General features: G+C 48.0%; 1 protein-coding gene across 1 annotated transcript in view; it reads right to left on the bottom strand.

The window, feature by feature from the left end:
• Window positions 1-6,312: 6,312 nt before the first annotated feature.
• Window positions 6,313-20,862, bottom strand: part of GRIK3 (glutamate ionotropic receptor kainate type subunit 3) — an 85,750-nt gene continuing 71,200 nt past the window's right edge. The window contains exons 11-16 of the mRNA XM_030464348.1: window positions 19,653-19,876; window positions 15,578-15,696; window positions 13,775-13,992; window positions 7,670-7,892; window positions 7,202-7,452; window positions 6,313-6,507 (exon numbers count right to left, since the gene is read on the bottom strand). Of these exons, the coding sequence (XP_030320208.1) occupies window positions 6,313-6,507; window positions 7,202-7,452; window positions 7,670-7,892; window positions 13,775-13,992; window positions 15,578-15,696; window positions 19,653-19,876 (1,230 nt within the window). The remainder of the gene's footprint in view (window positions 6,508-7,201; window positions 7,453-7,669; window positions 7,893-13,774; window positions 13,993-15,577; window positions 15,697-19,652; window positions 19,877-20,862) is intronic.

Raw genomic sequence — 20,862 nt, 5'->3', positions numbered from 1 at the left:
AGCAATGGGACCCCCTCTTTGGGGGGGTCTCATCCTTGGGTGCTCCCCCCTTTGAGCACCAGTTCTCCAGCAGTGTTAGGGAAGCTGCACAGAAATCCTTGAAGGAAAACATCACCAAATTCTTCCAAATGGCACAAGCAAGTTTGGGTTCAGGCTGTCTTGCTCTTTGGTTTGGTCTGAGGGAGGAAAAAAGATTTGGTATTTGGAGCTGCTGGGTGGAGAGGGAGAATGTGAGGGAGGAGGGGTGGTGGTTTGGGTCCTTCCCTGCAGTGGGCACAGGGATGTGTCAGGGCTCTGACAGTCAGGGTCAGAAAAACACCTGCTCAGAGGTACAATTATAGCTTAGAAATGGGATTTTGCTGGAAGAAATACAGGTTAAAAATTGTCCTCTCTGCTGAGCTAAACATCTGAAATGTCTAAAGGTTGGGTGGAACGGGGAGGTGGGAGATTGGCAGGGAAGCCTCGCTCACCATTTCCCAATTTTCTCCCTCTTTTGCCCAGAGGGATTAATTGATGCTCAAAGGGAACCAATCTCCTTTTCTTTATGACTGAAATCTGTTGTCTGATTAATTATTCATTTGTAGCATGATTGGCAGTGTTGAGGTGTCGGGTTCACAGGCAGTAAAGGGTGCTCTGGTGACTGACAAGGTTAATTGGTGCCTGGCATGGTTGGTGATAAGGATTTGTCTTGACAATTCCTCACATTTCCAACACGGGCAGGGGGTTGCTGTGCAGGGACAGCCAGCACTGCCCTTGTCCTGCCCTGTGCTTTTCCAGCCATTCCCTTCTGCAGGACATGTCAGGGGGGTTTGTTCATCAGGTCCCACCTGCTCCGTGGTGTAGAAGAAGCTTTACAAAGGCGTCCCTTGCTTTTACCTTTTTTTCCCCTTCTTCTTCTTGCCGTGTTCTCTGCATATTGATGGGAGCTCAGAATATAAAAGTGAGGCTTGGCTCAGCTCTGCACGTCCCTCCTCTGCAGAAGTGCCAAAGCTGCAGTTTTCCAGGGGGCTTGAGTGAATAAGAGATGAGAGAAATTTATGAGGGTGACCCTTAAAAATGATGAAAATCTCAGAGCACACAGGAAGCACTAGCTTCTGGAGTTTGTTTCATGAATGCACAAACACAGTGCCTGAAGTGCCACCCTTCCACTCCAGTGCCACCCTTCCACCCCAGTGCCACCATTCCACCCCAGTGACACCCTTCCATCCCAGTGACACCCTTCCATCCCAGTGACACCCTTCCACCCCAGTGCCACCCTTCCATCCCAGTGCCACCATTCCACCCCAGTGACACCATTCCACCCCAGTGACACCATTCCACCCCAGTGACACCCTTCCATCCCAGAGCCACCCTTCCATCCCAGTGCCACCCTTCCATCCCAGTGCCACCATTCCACCCCAGTGCCACCATTCCACCCCAGTGACACCATTCCACCACAGTGACACCCTTCCATCCCAGTGACACCCTTCCATCCCAGTGACACCCTTCCACCCCAGTGCCACCATTCCACTCCAGTGCCACCCTTCCATCCCAGTGCCACCATTCCACCCCAGTGACACCCTTCCATCCCGGTGCCACCGTTCCATCCCAGTGCTACCCTTCCACCCCAGTGCCACCCTTCCACTCCAGTGCCACCCTTCCATCCCAGTGCCACCTCCAGCAGTGAGGACACTGGGGACCAGGGGGAGCAGTGCTGCAGCAATGCTGCCCTGGCTGTCCCCAGGGCTGTGCCTCTGCTTTTAGAGTTTGTTTTATTGTAGCTGGAACAACCCAGCTCCCATCATTCCCATCCCGGAACCCACGGACATTTCCTCCCAAGCCTTCACACAATAAAGCAGAGTCATAAAGATTCCAGACTAATAAACATTGCCCTTTAGGGTGCTTTTAGCTTTTAGCAAGCTTGTAGGAGTTTTGATTTCCATCGGAAGGGAAGGCAGGAAAACAGAACTGTTATGAACCTCGAAGGCCCCTGGGGACCTTTGGTTCTGTCGGGGGTTCTGGGACTCCGGGACCTTTCTGTGCTGAAAAGGAGACACAGACCCGGAGTAAAGCACCCTGGGGAGGGGTTCTGCAGAGTGTGGAGCACCCAGACTCGATTATTGGTCTGAAACCAAACTTTTTGTAGGTGTTTGAGGACAGGGGGGGGGGAGTACACGGAGCCTCATGGTCTGGCTGATCCCCCCCGGGGTGAAGGTGACACCCGTGGGGATCTTCCCTCCCTCCCTCTCCGTGCTCCAGAGCATCCTCACCTCTCCCATCCCCCTGGACACCCCCTGGCCAGAGGCTCCTCTGAGCTGCTTGGCTTTAGCTGTGGATTCTGTTGTTATTTTTTTACAGCTGGTAATCAGGAGAGCCGAGCAGGTCATTAAACAACTTGTTCTTAGGTGTGAAATTTCAACAAGGAGGAAGGGAGTTGTTCCGCAGAAGCAGGCAGAAACTTCCTTGTTTTCTAGAAATTATTTTTATTTAAAATTTAAAACCATATTACTTCATACAGCAAACTGTGCACTTTGATATATCACAGTGTCTTAAAAAGGAAAATAATCAGAATTTTTTCTTTTTTTTTCTTTCTTTTTTTTTTTTTTTTTTTTCTTTTTTTTTTTTTTTGGAAATTTTATTTACATCAGCCTAGAATGATCAGCAAGTAACACAGTTACTATGAAACCAAAATTGTTACAAAATGTTTACAAAAAACTATATTCATAGAAATTCTGCATGTCCACAAAGGAAAAATCCCCTGAATGTCTCGGAGACCACTTTTTTTCCTTTTTTTCCCATTTTTTTTTCTTTTTTTCTTTTTTTTTTTTGAGAAACATGTCAAAATAAGGGACAGAGAGCAGAGGGCTTGCGATGCTGTTGCCCAGGAGCACCTGAGCAGCTCTGGTGACACCCGAGCAGGGACGGGCGCTGCAGTTGCTTGGGGTCTCCGCAGGGTCCCAGGGTGCTGGGGGAGCTGCCATATCCGGGGGTCCCTCTGTTGTGACCCTTCCCGAGAGCACCCTGCTGGCTCCCAGCTGAGCCCTGCACCCCAGGAGCACCCACCGAGGGGGGAGCGGTGGCTGCCGGAGCTGGAGCTGGTTCCCTGTTGCATATTCCATCTCCTTGGGGATCTCTCCTCCCGAACCCACCACGAGTTGGTGCTTTGCTCAAAGCAAGCCCAGAGCTACCTGCTGTGCCCCTGCTCTGCCTCACAGGAGAGCTGGAAGGAAAAAGCAAGTGATAAAAGGGACAGTGAACCGAGGTGACAACAGTTTCGATACAGTTTAATAACCCAAACCTGTTTCCTCTTTATTTCCTTCTCACATTTGCAGCCCCCCCCCTCTCCCCCAGCCCACCGAGAGAAGAAAGGAGCCGATTTAAACAAAGTTGGGGGGGGCAGATGATTTCTAAGAGTTGACAATCGTCACCAAGAGGTCGCAGAAGAAGCTGGCAGAAGGCTTTGAGGCTTTGTCACCAGCTCTGCCCCCCCTGAAGTCTCCCAAGAGGTCCCTGCTCCTCGCTCCTGCTCCGCAGTCAAACCCCACACGGGCTCCGGGTTGGGGTGAGGAGCACCAAGGGAGATGTGGGTGACAGAGGCTCCAGGCCGAGCAGGGTAGCAGCAGGCTGAATTTCCCACTCGTCCCGGCTGGAACTGCTCCTGGATTGCAGCAGGAAGGCTGAGATCAAGGAGCAGGAGGAGAACGGGGGAGCCCGCAGCCCCCCCGGGCAGCTCCTCCCCGGGGTTGAGCCGAGCAGAACGTCCCCTTCTTGTTGAGCTTCGGATGTTTTAATGGTCAGGATTTAAAGATAAAAGCCTAAAGTCGATGGATGAGGGCAGCGATGCCATGGCTGAGGTGTGGTCAGGGCAATGGTTAATCTGCAGGGTTTGGCTTTGCTGGCAGATAGCACCAGTAATCCCAGATTCTCACTCCTTCATCTGGAATGTTTGTGAGTAAAATCAAATCAAAGTGGTGTCAAATATGAATAAATGGGGCTTATGGTATTAGTAAAATTTATTTATTTGGAAAAAAAAAAATCTGCTAAGAAGCAAAAGGAATGCCATTTTTTGGTGGTATTTTACTCTTCCTGGACATTTAAAGTCAGTTTCAGGCTTTGTTCTCTCTGCTTTAATTGTAAAAACCTAAGAGTTGGAAATCTGCAAAGGAAACATAAAATTTCCTATTCTGACAAGCCTAAGGATTTGCAAAGCAATACAGAAAGAATGTCATCAGCTTTGGGAAGCAGAAACATGTTTCCAATCTATCAGGTGTTTGGTCAGCAAACTCTTAGGAAATGTGATGCTCATGGGGTGCCAACATTCACCCCTAACTTTTCATGATTCCTATGAAGAGGTGAAAATTCTTTGCATATCTTAACGAGTCAAAATTTGACAAATTACCTTCTTTTGTTTGTTTGTTTCGGGTCACTGTGATGCTTCTTTACATCATGGAAAAGCAAAATAAGGACAAATAATGTTCTGTGATGGGAGGGGGAGCAGCTATCTCCCCTCAAGCCAATTTGCTAATTCAGCTCCATCCTCACTGAGCCTCGGAAAGAAACAGGTGGGGAAAAAAAAAACAACCTGAAACCATCTACAATCAGGTTTGCTCCTTTGGGGCGAGGATAAACTTTCCAGAAAGGCCTTGCAGCACAGGGGGGAGCAAACTGGGTCAGCTGAGCTGCTCATCCCTGGGGTGGCTGTGGCTCCCCACACAGAGGGAGAAGTTTGGGGATGCTGAGCTCCAGTGTGTTGAGCTGCTCCATCCCTGTCCTGCCCACCCTCAGGGCTTGGGTGGTGGGTGCAGGAGGTGTTTCCAGCAGCAGAAGTGTGTAGGTCAGTGTCCCCCTGGCAGGAGGTTGTTCTGAAGCCCCTTCCAGTGCTCCCTGGGAGGTGTTCTGGGTTCGAATGGGCTGAGCCATTCCTGTTTGCTTTTCTTTGCAAATGGATCTGCAGTGTCCCCACCTGCCACCCGCAGCGTTCCCTGGGGAGGGACAGAGCTGAGTGACATTACTCAAATGTTACTTTAGGTCAGCAGAGGGGTCTTTGGTAATTCTGCCTAAATTCATCTGCAGGACCAGCCTTCCGGATTAAGCAACCTGAAAATAAGAACACAGTGCATGGAAGATTTCTTAAAAACTTTTCAGTGTGTGTTTGCTTCAGTCACCTGGAGATGCTGCTTAGGGCTCCACACGTTGCTCCTCATCCCAGGCCAGCCCTGGCCCTGCAGGCTGGGACATCTTTCAGGTCTCTGATGCCATGGGGAGCATTTAGTCCTAAGCCAGCCATAGAGTCCTCTCCTGGTCTGAGTGAGAACACAGCAGAGCTGCAGTTCAGTGCTGCTGAATTTCATGGAAATTGGTCCTGTTGGGCTCTTGGAAACAGGTCTGTTCCTGCTGCTGCAGCCTCTGGACTCAGCTGCTTTCTGTGCTTCCCTGCAGCAGTGACTGAGCTTTGTGGGAAGAGTGAAGGAGCTGAGGAGCTGGAGGTCCCAGAGTCACTCTGGGCACGGGCTGGGGTTTGGCACAGGGTGTGTGGGGGTGGCACTTGGAGGTGGCAGTGGCTCCTGTGCCCACCACACTATTCCATCCCTGGCCAGGAGCTCAGCTCTGTTCATCCTTACTCACCCCTCCACAGTCCCCTCTCCTGGAGCCACAGCTGGACACGTGTTGCCTTCTCCCACCATGGCCCATGGGGACTTCCAGGTGGCCACAGCCAGCACGAGGGCCACTTTCTGCTGCTTCAAGAGAAGGCAGAGCCTTGGCCATCACAGTGCTTCACAGAGAGCTTCCCCTTTCCTGGACAGCTGTGCTGTGTGTGTCTCTGGGGGATGGATGCTCGCAGAGATGGCTGCAGGTGCTGCACCTCCGAGGGTTTCTGGTTATTGCCATGCTGAGGGAGCCTTCCCCGGGGGTTCCTCTGTACCCCCCCGGGGCTCAGTCGGGCTCAAGTCTGTCTCTCCTCCGTGTGTTTTCAGTATGTAAACATCAGACTCCTGGATGGTGGGTGGTGTGTTTGGACTCCACAAGGCCTGTAGGATCTAAGCGTTTAAAAAAAAATAAAATAGAAGAACAAAAAAATAACAAAAATGAAACAGAAAACCCCAAGACCTCTGTTACAGTCCGTGCTTTGAAGTTCTTGCTTCTGTGCCGGTGATGGATGCAGTGTTGTAAAGGCCTTGTTCTTGAAATGAACCAAACCAGGCTTTTTTGTTTGTTATTTTTTTTTCTATTTTTTTTCTTTCTCACTTTTTAATCCTTCCTTCCCTACTTACGAGCGCATCCAGCCTCGCCTGCTGCAATTCCTTCCCTCCCGCCCCCCCAAATTCCCATTCCCTAGGGAAACACGGGTGCCAATCCGGTGTTGCAGGTCATGTTGTCCTTCCCGGGCAGCCGCCTGTCGTTGAAGGTGTGCATGTTGATCACAGCATCCGTCTTCACCAGGACAGGGGGCTGGGGCTTGTGCTTGACCCTCCGCTGGCAGCTGAGGGACAGCCGGATCTCCTCAGCCATGGCACTGCAGAAGGAGCGCTGGGGACAGCAGGGACAAAAACCTCCATTACCCCTGGGAAAAGGTTCTGCCAACAACCCTGGGGGCAGGAGGATGCTGAGACCCCGCTCTGCATCGGTTGTTCTCAGTGGGAGTGACACACGGGCTCTGGTTGTCCCCTCTCTCCTACCTGTGCCACACTCGGTTCTGCCAACAGGCAGAGCCCTGGGGGCTCTTGGGGTGCTGGTGCCTGGTGTGATCCCTGGCAGATTTATGGATTTATGGGATGGAATCTTACTGGGCTTGCTAGTGGGCAGTTTTCCTTCCTCTGTCTAGTACATCACAGGAGCAACTTGCTTGGGTTTCTGGTCATGCACACAAATGCCCTTTCTACTGTTCCTGACATGCAAGGAAGGGATAAAGCCAGAAAAGCAGCCCTTGTTTCAGCAGCACTAACCAACCACTGTGGGGGGGCTGGGCTGCCTGTCTGAGAGTTGTCAAAAGCTGATAAAGTAGCATGAAGCTTCCTGACCAGTTCCTTGAGGCTCTTACTGCTGGGAGAAGAGGCAGAGATTTCACTCATGTCCATTGCTCCTTGAACACCCAACACCTCTGCTGCCTCTCAGTGGTGCTGGGGCCCCTGGGCAGCAGGTAAAGGGCTGAATCCCCCTCCCCATCTCCCTGTCTTTCTCTGGGGTCCATGTTCAACCCCCCCAGGGGTTCAGCCCAGGGTACCTGCTCACGCTCTGCCGTTTTCCGCAGTTTGTAGATGAATTCCACCATGGCCACGAAGACAGAGAGCACCAAGCCTGCTGCCAGGACGATGAAAATCCCACCAATGTTCTGGATGCCCAGAGCACTGGCCTCCTTGTTCTCATCCTCAGGGCACCCATTCCCTCGCCACCACTTCTCCTTCATTACATGGAGCTTGTCCTCTTCCTGGAGCTGGAGGATGGCAATGGTGATCTTGTCCCTGTAGGGTGACCCTGGGGAGAGGGAGCACCATTAGACACAGAGGGAAGGAAGGACAAAAAGGGGACCCAGGAATGTGGCTGTGCTGAGCAGGGCTGCTCAGGGGGCTGCGTAAGCTTTGGTGTTTGCACTTTTGTTATTGGCAGCAGGCTATTTTATCCCATTTGTTGTATTTGTGGTAACCAGCCCCCCTCCTGAGCATCCCACAGAAACCCCTCCAGTGTCACTTACCCATGGGAGTCCCAATCCCATAGCCTTTGGAGTCGATGAGACCCCCGATCTGGGTGAGGTTGCAGTTCCTCTGGGTGATGTACTCGATGGTTGTTGACTCCATCAGCAGCGCGTAATCAGCTGTGAGGGTTCTCTGGATTCCTTCCTCGTTGTTTTTCACAAGTGCTGTGGGTTTGCTGCTCATGAAAGCCCACATTTTTTCAAACGTGGAGATTTTTGATTTCTGGGAAAAAAACACCCCCACACCCCCCAAACTGAATTAGTATTCTATTGGCTGAAACCTTGGGTCGATACAGTCAATAACAGAGATTTGAGAACAGTTCCCATAATGGAGCTATTACCAACCTGACCTTGTCTTAAATCTCTCCACTTTCACTGCCCAACGTGGTTTGGCTTCACTTGAGATCTTGTCCTGCAGGTGATGCTGCCAGACCCTGCCTGGATGCCCTGCACCCCCCAACCTCTCCTTTTGTGTCTCCTAACCCAAATTTTGTTTGGCCCGTAATGTTTTTTCACAAGGAGAGCAGACAGAAGACTTCAGAAGGAATGTTTTTCTCTTGTGCACACACTCGATGATATTTTTGTCTCTCTTCAAGCACTACAAGGAAATGTGTCTCTTCTGAGATATCTGCAACTGCCAAACAAATCTAACGTAGCCACCTAAACAGAGGCAGAGAAATATTCAAGAAGATTCTCTTATGACTAAAAATAAAAAATGGATACTCTTCCACCACCAGCAGGTGTTCTGCTAAAAAAGGAGGAATATATTTTCTAGCTTACTCTTCACATGAATGTCTTTTTCTTCTTCTAGAAAATGTGTTCACTGGGAAGAAGTATGGCTGTTTTGTCTTTCCATGACATTTGAAATATACCATTTGTCTGCGACCACCTTCTGAACTGTCTCTCTTTCAGAGCCATGTGGAGGCTGCCAGGTGACTGGCTCCAGGCTCAAAGATTCCCCAGGAATGTCCCATCAGCATCCTCTTGAATTTCCCCCTTGGTCCCCAGGGATGAACCCTCCTCTCTCATCAGCCCAACTCTATCCATCCAGGTGAGCTCTGGAAAAGCACTGGGTTACTCAGGCTTTTGTTCATTATGTACCATTACTTTTTTCTGCCTAATTTCTTGTTTTTCCTAGACCTTTTTTTTTTGCCTTCTTATTTTATAAGAGGCAGCTCAGTCAGCCAAAACCTCCTCCTCCACAACACTACTTAGCAAGAGCCTGAAGCTGGCTGATAAGTTGGAGGGGCTGATAAGTGTTTGAGCTCTGTCTTGAATCAGGGGAACTGCTCACCTGCAGCTCCATGAGGAGTTGCTGTGGCAGGAGCTGCACCTCCTGGTTTAGTTGTCACTTATCTAGCTTTCAGGTCTCTGTCCTTTTGTAAGAAAGCAGGAGATGGAGCCTCATCCCACCCCAACTCCTGCTATCACATCTCCCCCTCATTTTTCAGTAGCACCCAAAACATGCCAGCATAGGCTTATCTTAGAAAACCACTATAAATAAGAGTAAATTAGCTAAGAAAAGAACTCCCTTGCAATGCTTGGTATTTCAGATTCTTTACCTGTCCACCTCTTTTTTTTTTTTTTTTTTTCCCAGCATATTTAAGAGATGCTGGCACATGGCTCAACACCTCCAAGCTCAGGAACAAAAGCTCTTCCTCTCACTTGAACCCCCTGGGCTCCTTCTCCTCACTGAAATAACCACACCCCCATTTATTCTCAGTTAAAGCTCAGGCTTGTTGTAATCCACTTGTGCTGGAGCAAACTCCATACAAGAGCAGGATAATCACCCTCTCTTGAAAAATCTGGGCCAGTGCCTGGGAGGTATATTTGTGGCATCTCTCAGACCTCAGAGAGCAGCAAGAAATGCAGCCTCCAAAAGGATTATTAAATATCTGTGCATTACAATTTGTGATTGCAGTGAATAACATCCTCAGCTCTCTGATAAGGGCTTGTTTAACATTTATATAGTTCACATCAGAGGCCTCTGAGTTCATTGGCTCTCCCTTTCTCTCCTTCTCCACCTGCATTTAATGCTTCTTAGGTGTTGACACAGAGCTCTTAAACAACATCAGTGTTCTCCCAGTTTAAAGCATAGACCAAAATAAACAGGCAAAAAAAATCAATAGGCTGCATTTAGTGAAGCTAATAGGACTTGCATGAGGCATTGTAGCTCTTCAGACAACTTAAATTACATCAGACAGGGCTCCCTGGAAGAGAAGCAGCACTTTTCTCTTCTTAAATCACTGCTTCTCACCAGCTGAAAGGGCTTAATTGTGTTTTGAAATGCCAGGAGAAGCTCAGCTTTCTTGTCCCCAACTGTGCTGCTTCAAGACCCTTCGGGGTGTCCTTGGCTGGGGGGCTCTGGGCTGGGGACACCCGTGGTGAGGTGGGCACCTTCCCTGGCTGGAACACTCATGGGCAAGGGCTCTTCAGGGGTTGGAGCTGCCTGGTGCTTAATGAACCAAATCAGTGGAGATTCTGAAGCCCCAGGAGGGGTTGGTGCCTCCCTTGCTGCTTCCATGGTCTCATCATCCCCAGAGATAAGGTGGGGGCAGCTCCTCCAGGGAGGACAGGTCAAGGCAGGGTGGTTGGACACACATCTCTGGCCAAGGCAATCTCAGGCTCTCCCTGTAATGTAAGTTCTGCTTTTCTCCTCCTTGGGAATTTATTTCCTATTAGTTTCTTTCCCTCAGCTAACATGAGATAACTCTACAGCTCCCAGGGAAAATTCACCAGCTGTAACATTCAGCCCAGCACCAGCAGCTTGATAGACCTGGCTGTTTGTTGGAAGTCCAATTTAGAAGGAATTGTCAATCACTGTGAGAGCAGTCATCAATCAAACCCTGCAGCCCACACCTCATCCTGGAGAACTTCCATCCCTGTGCAAGTTTTCCTATTAGGGGGAAAGTTGATCCTTCCTCCCTTTTCTCTGAATTGGAAAGGTGGTCACTTATTAATGGGAATTTTGGGAATTTGGGTGACATCACCTGAGCACATACCATCCAAATAAGCACAACTGTCTTAGTAGTAACTTCATAGTAAAGATTGCACATTAATTGTGTTTATTTTGCTGGACTTCTGTTTTGTTTTGTTTTGTTTTTCATGTGTGTACATTTTGTTTTGCTGGGCCTCTGATTTTGCAGTGTAAATAATTTACCTTAAAAAATTCTTACTGGGGCTGGGTACTGCTGAGCTGCTGGTGGCTGTGCTGTGGCTAGGGGCAGGTTTCTTCTCTAGGGAATCACCATTTCCATTTCTGGGCTGTGTAAAAGAAATGTGGGTATCAGGCAGACCCCCCTGTGCCCCTGTGACCTCCCTGGGGTCCCCAGAACCTCCTCAAAGACAACTTTGCTTTGCTGCCAAAGGTAGGTAAAGAGGAACTGCTTGATTGCTTTGAAGCATGAAGATAAATGGACTGACACTGCCTTGTTCCTGGCAGAAAAACTCCAGAGATGGGAATTCTGGCAGGTTAGGGATGATGGAGATTATTGCTGATAAAAACCCAGGTGAATGAGGCTGATGGCTGCAGCCATGCTGCACACCAGGACTGGGTCTCCCTCCTGATCCAGGAGTGGAGCTTCTCCTCGTTTGGTCAGGATAAATAACATCAGAATCTGCTCTTCTGCATCTTAATAACCCCCTGCAATGGTGCTAGACCAGAGGCATGTAAGAAAAGCTGAGCAGCATCCCCTCTGAAAGCAGCAATTGCAACGACACCGAGAACGCCTCTGAATTCATTCTTTAGAGTCATGGCTCAGGAGGTGCCTTTAATAACCAATGCTTCAAGACCAGTCACCCAAATAAATTAATGGAATAGTTTAGAGGAGCCACTACAAGGCATCTTGCCAAGACATATATGCTTTTTTATCAGTGAAATTGGCAAGGAAGGAACTTTCAGGATTAAGATTTTCAATTCCAGCCTGTATGAAAAAAAATAAATTGATTTTCACCGACTGAAGATACTTACTCTTGAGGATTTAACATGTCTGTACAAGTGAAAATATATGTACACACATACAAACTCTCAGACTCGTACTCCAAACTGCACATTAACCCTGGCATTTGTTCAGGGAGAGGCAGCATCCTTTGCAAGATATGAAGGATTTCTGGCATGATTTGTAAGGAAAGCTAGATGCTGTTCCTAAATTAATTGATCTGTGTTTATTCCTGTAACTCGATATGCACTGCCAGGGAATAAATAGCTTCTCAAAAGTTCTTTTCATTAAGTCAAAATCTGCCAGCAGGATTGGTAAAACTCCCTCTTCTGCTTCCCCTTGGCTCAGCTCAGCTGCCCAGGAAAAACCTCTGGGGGAGTGGGGATGCTCCCTGTGGGGCTGATGGGACCAACAGGGACCTTGTGCAGGGATTTGGGAGAAGGGGAGGAGTGAGTTCCTAACATGAAGGAATGATTTTGTTTTTCCCAGATATTTGGCAGAGACCTCTCCAGCTGGGGGCTGGGAGAAGCTCTGGCTCTCCTGTATTTCTCTGGACACAAAGGACAAGGGGACAGAACACCCCACAGCAGCATCTCACTGCTCCAGTCATGGAAACGCTTCCCAAAATTCCTGAGAATGTGTCTCCAAACAACAATAGTCATAAAAAAAAAAAAAAAAAAAAAAAGGAAAACACACTGCATCAATAAACCCTGCCAGCTGCCTGTCAGAAGCCTTAGGAATGATTCTGATAGATGACGACATGAAACAATAAATCTCCCGTGTCCTTGATGGTTTAAAAAAAAAAACCCAACACTGTTTCCTCTTATGCCCATATAAAATTTACTGGAAAGAGTAGTTAAAACACAGCAGGGAAAGTCTGTCTTTTCCTGATAGCTGCTGGAGGTTTCTATTGCTTTTGGAAGGTAACACAACACATCTGACCGTGCCAAAGACAAAACTGCCTGCACCAGAAAGCAACATAACCAGCAGCAACCTGCTGCCCTGTGCAGTGATTTCATCCCCCAGATTTAGGAACCATCAAACCAAATTCTCCAAGTTTTTCTGCCAATCTGTGTTGTTGGCCCCTACATGGAGATTCAGGCAGTAGAGTGGCTCCTTAACCAAGAAAAGTTGAAGAATGCTGCTGGTTCTTGTTAGTAAAATCCAACCCATTGGCTTCCTCCTTTAATTTGGCAATTAAACTGCTTTTTAAAGCATTAGCTGTGTTTGTGACACTTTGGGACATAGATTTCTCTTTGAATTAGAGGGGGAAGGACAGGGGGAGGCAGCCCCACTTCTGTAGCCAAAGCTCTGGTCTCCAAGCCAGGGTGATCATTGCTTGGATTAATGACTCCTCGTTTCTATTCCTTTATTCTCCCACATTTTTAAAGTGTGTTTTACAGGACAGGTGTGGTTTTAAAAGTCCAGTTTCTGTCCAGTTTTGAGGTAATAGTGAAACATGAATGCCCTGAGCATCCTCCTCTGCAGTGTTGGTAACTTCTGAAATTAATCATGCTTTAAAGAGGAGAAATAATTCAGTTTGATTCTGATGCATTGGTGCTGTTACCTCACACTGGATTCCAGAGCTTAATAAAACTTAACTACATTAAGATGAAGACTTGAGGGGCAAGAAAAATATTTCAGATGTAAAAAATACTGGTGAAGGGGGGAATTTTAGCAACATCTGCCCAGCTCTGGGCTTCTTTTGTTTTCTGTCCCTGGAGGTTGCCCAGGTCAGCCCTGAGGAGCATTTATTGCAGAGCCAAGGATGGAGCTGCAATGGGTGAGACCTGGAAACAGGGAAAATAAATATCCCAGGGAATGTAAGATTTTTCTGTAGGGCTTTAACACAACCTGTCCTGTCACACATAACACGTGCTCTGCTTCAGGGTGTCTGAGCCAATATGGGTTACAACTTCCCAAGGTGTAAAATCAATCTGATTTTGTACTCCTGACTCCAGTTAGCAGCAGGGGGGAGGGGGATTTAGCCATGATGTGCATCCAGGGAAGCTGAACTGTCAGAGCCTTGGCAAGGAGGCAGGAACAGACAAGGAGAAGCAGCGGTGGCTCAGGAGGGGTTTTGTCTTTGGTTCTTTGTTCCCACTCCCCTTGGCCCCAGCACGTTCCAGCTCTGCCTGGAAGGTAGAAAGCCCTTGCCTGAGCTCACCTTGAAGAAGGTCATGGTAGCTCCATCCTTCACTGCTCCATACTCTATTTTTGTCTGCTTTGCCAAGTCATCTGCCGAGTCGATGGGGGATTCCATCCTCTCCACTGTCAGGAAGGCTGCAAGGTTGGCCGTGTAGGACGAGATGATAATTAGGGTGAAGAACCACCATATGCCACCAATGATCCGTGTAGAGAGAGCTTTGGGCATCAGCTCAGAGCCTGGGGTTGGGAGATGGGGAAGGAGAAGGAGGAGGGAGAAGTAGAAGGAGAAAGGACTTGGTTTATATACATACGTACATGATGTACATGATATATAGAGAAAGGATTGGGTTTCACTGTCAAATAACAGCCACACAATTAAAGCCAACTGTTTCTGAGGTAAATTATCCAGACATCTTGCATGCAAGGAAACCACTGGGTTTTTTTTTGGCGTTTGGAGAAAAAAAAACCTTCCCTTTATTGGTGACCTTGGGTACAGAGCACAATTTCCAGGAAACATTCAGACTGAAGTAATTAACTAGGCTGCTTTTATGAGATTTAAATAGCAAGGCATTTATGAACTTTTGTGAGTGTTTTGTTCTGCTATTTAAAAAGTGCTTTGCTTTTCAAAGGACTCACTCTAGGGAGTGTGTTCAAATACACAATGTTTAAAAAAAAATCAAACAGTGAGAGAAAGGAACTATCAGGGTCCAGTACTTTGAATACTGGTTAGAAGTAGGGAAGCAGGAGATGTTACAGCATAAAAGGTGTAAGAGGTCTGGAATGACTTTTATTGAGCAGACATGAAGGACTAAATGGGTTGTGCTATTTTAGTAATAGCCCAAGACACCTTTTAAAGCCAGAAAAGAGCTTTGGATTTCAAACAACTGCATTCAGAGTGTGGATCCAGCCTGGAATTTGCAACAAAGATTGGATTTGCAGAGCAATTTTAGGCCCCAAAGCAGACATGGGGTGGAGCCTTTCTCCTCTCTGAGTGCAGCCAGGAGGCACCAGGAAGCAAAGGATCCTTGGATATTGATGTCAGGTTCTCCTCAAGAACCTGACTCTTTCCCATTCCTTCTCTTGCCCTTTGATACATGGGACAGTGTGACATCAGTGTCCTTTGAAATATTTTTCTCCTTAGATGCAGAACAGAGTTAAAAAGAATACAGCTCTTTTCATCTGCCAGCATCTGATAGGAGGCTGATTCATCCTGCAAAACCCTCTTGCTGGGAACTGTCCCTGCCCACCAGGGCAGCCGAGGTCTGGGCAGAATCCCTGTTAGAGGCAGGAGCACAGAGCATTCTGCCAGGCTGATGCTGGGGCTCCTTTGCTCTCTGGGTACAACTCCTGATACATGGTGAATTAAAGCATGACGAATGTTTGACATTTTCCACTTATTTCTATTCCTGGATTTTCTGCAATTAGATCACAGCAGAGTTTCGTTCCCTATTCAGAGATGCTCACAAGCTCCCCCCCTGCTGTCTTCCTAACACATTTCCTTTATTTGTTCCATCTCTATATATTCCATTTGCTCTGTTCCATCCACATCCATCAATGCAATCCCATCCACATCCCATTCCTAAGCTCATTGTGGTCTCTTAACCCAGTAACACCAGTATGGTTTGGTCTCTCCCCCTGCAGTGGGTCCTGGGGCAGAGCTGCCTCCCTTCTCCTGCACCCACTGCCCCTCCCCAGGAAACCCAGAGCCAGGCTGATAAATGCTTCAGTTATTTTATCTTGGTTTTCTGACAAAGAAATTTCAGCTGTAAAAAGCAGAGGTGAAAAGATGAGGTGGAGGGTTAAGGGGGGGGGGAATCTGTACCTTGCTGCATCAGAGCTCCCATCCCAAACCAGAAGCTGTTCAAGAGGGTGAAGTTGTTCTCCACGATGTCTGATCCTGGGTTGCAGGGATGAGCATCATACCACTCATATGGGCTGAACCTGCACGTGGGAAATGAGGGATCATTAGCTGGGATGTGGCCTGAAGAACCCTTATTGTGGGGGGAAATATCTCCATGGATAACCCTGGAGTTCTTGGGTAAAACCAAGGGAATTTTCTGTGATCATCCCTCTGCAAATCCTCCCTAAGAGCAGCTGAATGCAGCTCTTTTAGGCAGGATCTGGGGAACATGCTCAACAGGAGAGATGTTAATATATTTAAAGCTGTTTACATTTTCTAAGAGTACCAAATTTTGCTGAGATTAAAACCATAATTGGTATAATTGCTTTTGAACCTGCCATTATCATCTCCAATTCCTTCTGAAATCCCCGTAGCTTCACAAAAGCCCTTTCTCAAAGACCAGCCAACAATTTTTTTTTTTTTTTTTTTTTTTTGGTAATCCCCTGCCAGACATGCTGCCACCCAAGGAGATGTTTTGGTGCTTAATTTCCTGGGTGCCCTCAGTCAGAGGGCTGGATGTACGTAGAGAAAAGAGCCCCAACTCCCTCCTGGGAGCTCCTCAGCACAAACACAGCCTCAGATTGCTCAGAGCCTGAGATCTGGGGACCTCCCAGAGGTGTTTAAAGGGTGGCACCTAAACCCATTCTGTGCAATCAAGGCAGAATTCAGGAGCTGGATGGAAAGTTCCACTGAAAAGAGGTGAAATAGAATTGAAATAGAATTGAAATAGAATTTCAAGGTCTCTGAGAGAAAACTTAGGGGTGCTGCTCAAATTTCAGAGATACTCAGAAAACTGCAAAGCAGCCCCAGTCCAGCACTTGAGAAGTGGTTGTGGGACCAGGAGAGGAACCAGAGGGGAAATGGGAGCAGGAGTGAGCAGCCCCATTGCCCCCCCAGCTGGAACCAGAATAATTGGGTCTGCTGAGGGTTTCCTTCTTCCCCAGGTGCAGAGCAAGGGCTGAGAAATATTTCATCAAAAACCAGGATGATTTTCTTGCCTCATCGTGGCCTTTTTGGCAGGGCAACAGGGGAGCCTTTCAAAGCTTTGAAGATCTATCACAAAACACTGCAGAGTCTCAACTAGCCCTCCAGGGAAATTTCTTATGGATGACCCAGTCCTCGTGGCAATGAGGATGAGTATTAATGGCCATGAGGATGAGTATTAACCCCACCCACCTTTCTGAGCACCCAGAGGTAATTAGCTGCAATTTGAGGGCTCTGTGAGTCTGTGGATCGGTTACAGTCCCAAGCAGACAGCTGTGTCACCTCCCCCCAGAGTGACCAGAGAAATTACCCCCACGAAGGCTGAGAAATTGCTGGTGTTTACGGCTCTGCTAGGGCTGGGCTGCTGAGGAGCAGAAGTTCCATCAATAACTAAAAGAGACTGATTAAAAGGGGAGATGGATCAAACACATCCTTTGCTTGCCTCTAAATAGTCCCTAAGTTGGTTTAAAGTGGCAGTGACCTATGGTTATAGCAGCAGCAGAGGACTCTGGTGCCCAGTTCAGGAGACTCATGGCTCTGAATTAAGGGTTTGCTGTTTTCTCCTGGGAATTGAATTTAGGAGCCTTGCTGGGGTCAGAAGCAGATGCTGCTTCGTTTACTTCTGAAGGCATTAAATATATTCCATGTGAAATCTCTTGTTCTTCATCTCTCTGTGTTAAAAGATCATTCCTGCAGAAGCTTCATTACACCAAATATTTGGTGGTGTTTAAAAGAACAGGAAGATAGGAGAAATGTCAGGATCAAAACAGGCAAAAGAAACTCTAATTGCAGCATTTTGTGAGTTCATTTTCAGCCAAGAAGGAGCTTGATATGGAAAAACTGTTGTATTAGAGGATAACTGCTGTGACCTAGAGAAAGTATGAACCAAAGAGGAGATGGAAGCCCAGTTCTTCAGGATTTCATCCCTGTGCAAAGTGGCTTCTGAGATTTTTTCACATCAGGGCCTGTCCCAGTGTTTCCTTCAACCTTTCCTTCATATTTCCTGCAATGGATTTCATGGGCAGGTACAATTTGCACATCTAATGTGCTCTCACAGTGAGAGCTGGACACTTTGAGCTGGATTTGGCCATTGGATGAGTTGGGAAAAGTAAACTCATCAATGTAGAATTGTATTTGAATTGCCATTGCAAGCAGGCTCAGACTTTGTGGCAGCAGAGCCCATCGAGTTGTTCTGCATGGCTGGCAGAGACAGTGAAGGATTTCTCTCACTCTTCACAATGTTTTTCCTTTTTGTAATTACTTTGGGTTCATTTTCCCAGATGAATATCTTTGCCTGCTGGGCCCCTCTGGTTCTTCTCTCTTTTTTAACACAAAGCAAAACTGCTGAGGGTCTCATCCTGCCCTGCTGGGGTCCCCAGGAGCCCTCCCAAGGTTTCAGCTGGGGCAGGATGATGCTGGATGGGGCTGTGCTGATGCTCTGCCACCCCTAAAGGGCAGAGCTGGGAGGGAGGTGATGTCTGCATGGCACCTCCACTTCTGTCCCCTTCCCAAAAAGTGCAGCAGTGACACGAGCTCCATCCCTCTGCCCCCCAGCCCTGCTTTCTCAGTGCTTTTTGTACCATTGCAGATAAAATCTTGAACATGGGGAGATCCCTGAGAGTGAGGTGCAGCCTCTCCAGCTCTGCACCTCTGCAGGGGAAAGATGAGATGCTGGAGCTGCCTCTCCAGCGCAGATGGTTTGGAGCTGTCTGCTGAGCTGAGTGTGCTTTGACAACTGCTGTTATGTATAATTAGGATATTACCAAGTAAACTCAGGAAATCATCTCTAAAGGCTTTCCTGGACCTGAGGGATGTTGAAAATTGCAGATTTGTTGTAACGTGGGGGTTAGTGGGTTCTGGCTGCTGTGCTTTTGTGTTTGTTTTTACACTGACTGATTGCTGGCCTTGGGTCAGGTAGAACCTGATTGATGAAGGATGCTCTGGGGAAAGCACAGCAGCCCCTGGGGAATCGGGTCTGGACAAGCCCCAGCCCAAGGTCTGGGCTCAGCAGGGAGGGTTCTGAAGGTATCACTGGCATAACTTGAACTGGAAGAAGTGAGAAATGAGTGTCTGACTGCAGGTTGTGCTTAGGGAACTCAGGAACTGGGCATGGGGTTCATGGGAGGTATTTAAACATCCTGGGGGGGCTGTGCCTGGGTGGGCAGGACAGGGAGGCAAAGGCTCTGGTTGGGTTTCGAAAGGTGGAATCATGGCTTGAGAGCAGCCCTGGACTGTGCATCTCATAAAAAGACTCAGTGAAAATAATAATGTATGCAAATAGATGCAAATTCTGCTGTTTTTAAATGTAGAGGTTTAAAACATGCTAATTAGATGCATATTAATTTTGTAAACAGACGGATTGATCAGTACCAAGGGGTTCTCTGTTCTTTGGATACAGGGAAAGGGTTGTGGGAGCTTCAGTGGAGGCTGCAGGGACAGGAGCTGGGAATGGGGTGGGATAGGGAGACTTTGTGTCCAGGACACAGAGCAGAGGTTGGGCTCCTCCCTGGGGAAGGTGCCTGAGAAGCAACCTGACAGGAGGATGAGTGGTGAATGAGACAGAGCATTGCTATCCCAGACAGGTAAAATCCTTTTGTACTGGAAGTTTAGTAAATCTATGGAACTGCCTGCGCTGAGGTGGCAAAAGAGGCTCAGAGGTTTATGGTAATAAACAAACACCAGCAGGTTTAGCATGGTAAAGCAGTAGAAAGGGTGTAACCTGGGCTGTAGGAGGTAACAAATTCCCCCTGTGGGCAGCTCAGCTTTGGTTTCCCCAGGGGGTTTGCATCACCCCTACAACCACTCTGAGACACGGGTCCCAAACCAAGCAGAGGATGGGAGCCCAGCAGCAATGAGCAGCCCCATGCCAAGAAAAAAAAGTCATTTATGGCACAGGTTTAATGCTGCAGCTCCTGCTGGGTGGGCAGATCCTGGGCGTGGGGAGGGGACCTCACTGCGTGGCAGCAGAGGTGGCACGATGGCAGCAAGGAGAGGGGGACAGGGGGTCCCTTACCTGGCTATGACAAAGAGGACACAGCTGACCCCCAGGTAGGCCAGGAGGATGTACATCCAGATGTCAGGGGAGAGGGGGTTGAGGAAGGAGAAGACGCTGGGGTTGGTGCCGTTGGGTTTCCTGTACAAGATGCTGACCCCCAGGGTCATGAAGGGCTTGGAGAAGTCGATGGCTTTCTCCCGAACGTGGGTGATGGTGAGAGGGGCAACAGCCAGATCAGCTTTCTGTGCACCAGAGAGAGAGAGAGAGAGAGAGGAAAGGTCACAAACCAGGCATTTCCATCCCCTTAGAAGCACCCCCAGCACTCACACTGCTGTTAGGAGTAGCAGCCATATGCAGCTTCTTTATGGGTTAAGAGCTGAGTTCATTCCCTCTCACTAAACCTTCATTCAGGTTTTTAAAAAAAAGCCTTCAGTAAATCCATCCAAGGCTACCCCAGTGTCAGCTGCCTTGCTTGGGTCTGCAAATCACTCTTTGGTACCAGAGGAAACGCAGGCACATCAATGAGGTTCCTGAAGTTGCAGGGTACCTCCCCCTGCCAGGTGCCTGGCACACCCGTGCAGGATTTCTTTAACATCTGGTTGTGAAAATTAAAATTCTGAATTAACCATGAGTGATAATTACCCAGAGATAGAGTGGATTTGTCATTACCTGCAAACTTTAAATCAGTGTTAGCTGCCTTGCTAGAACGTGCTTTACTCCAGCAGAAACTGGGTTCACTGTGGAAATTGGTGAAGATTTCTGGCTCAGGCTGAGGAAGAAAATCAGACTAATGGTCTCCTTTGACCTTGCAAATCTGTGATGAGTGCCAATGGAATATTTTTAAATATAGAAATCTGTGCCTTTTTCTATAAGAAGAGTTTCTACATGAGCTTTTATCCATGATATACGTACACATGTCTGTGTGTGAAAGAGTCTCCTCCCCCCAGAACACAGCTTTAGAGGTCCTGAACAGAAGGGTTTCAAGAATTCTTTAACAAGGGCACAAATATATATATATATTTTTCTAATATAACTCTTTAGCCAAGCCCTGGTTTGTTCTCTTTCCTTGTCACTTCCCAAATGGAAATATAATTCTGCCACAAGGCAGAAATGGCCAAAAAAATTGCAGCATTTTCCATCCTCTGTTACTTCTGTGGGGGTGTCCTGGCTCAGCAGGGGAACCCAAACAAGGTGCTGAAGGATTTGGCCTTGGGTTTCTCTGGAGGAG

The sequence above is a fragment of the Calypte anna genome, chromosome 23 (genome assembly GCF_003957555.1).
Source record: "Calypte anna isolate BGI_N300 chromosome 23, bCalAnn1_v1.p, whole genome shotgun sequence".
NCBI classification, from domain to species: Eukaryota; Metazoa; Chordata; class Aves; order Apodiformes; family Trochilidae; genus Calypte; species Calypte anna.
This window is presented reverse-complemented; position numbering and strand designations above follow the sequence as displayed.